Source organism: Geospiza fortis, unplaced genomic scaffold, assembly GCF_000277835.1.
Source record: "Geospiza fortis unplaced genomic scaffold, GeoFor_1.0 scaffold628, whole genome shotgun sequence".
Classification (NCBI taxonomy): Eukaryota; Metazoa; Chordata; class Aves; order Passeriformes; family Thraupidae; genus Geospiza; species Geospiza fortis.
In genome coordinates, this window is record NW_005054596.1 from 253,751 (window position 1) to 254,027 (window position 277).

Consider the following 277-nt stretch of genomic DNA (forward strand, 5'->3'; position numbering starts at 1 on the left):
CATCCATCCATGGATCCATCCATCCATCCATCCATGTCCATCCCCATGTCCATCTCTCTCTCCACAGGTCGTGTCCCAGATTGACCGCCTGACGTCGGACTTTGCTCTGGACCTGGAGCCGGACGCTTGGACTCCGGCCACGGCCAGCAGCACGTCCAGCAGCGACCGGGGCGGCGCCAGCCTCGAGCTGGGCCCGCTGGACTTCGCCGCCTCCGACGTCCTCTCGGACAGCTGGGAATTCTGCTCCTTCCTGGACGCCTCCACGCCCTCGGACCCC

At 65.7% G+C, this 277-nt stretch overlaps 1 protein-coding gene across 1 annotated transcript in view; it reads left to right on the forward strand.

Moving 5' to 3' along the window:
* Window positions 1-277, forward strand: part of INSYN1 (inhibitory synaptic factor 1) — a 4,658-nt gene that overhangs the window by 3,959 nt on the left and 422 nt on the right. The window contains 2 exon segments of the mRNA XM_031064486.1: window positions 68-273; window positions 275-277. The exon segment at window positions 275-277 is cut by the window's right edge and continues 422 nt beyond it. Of these exon segments, the coding sequence (XP_030920346.1) occupies window positions 68-273; window positions 275-277 (209 nt within the window).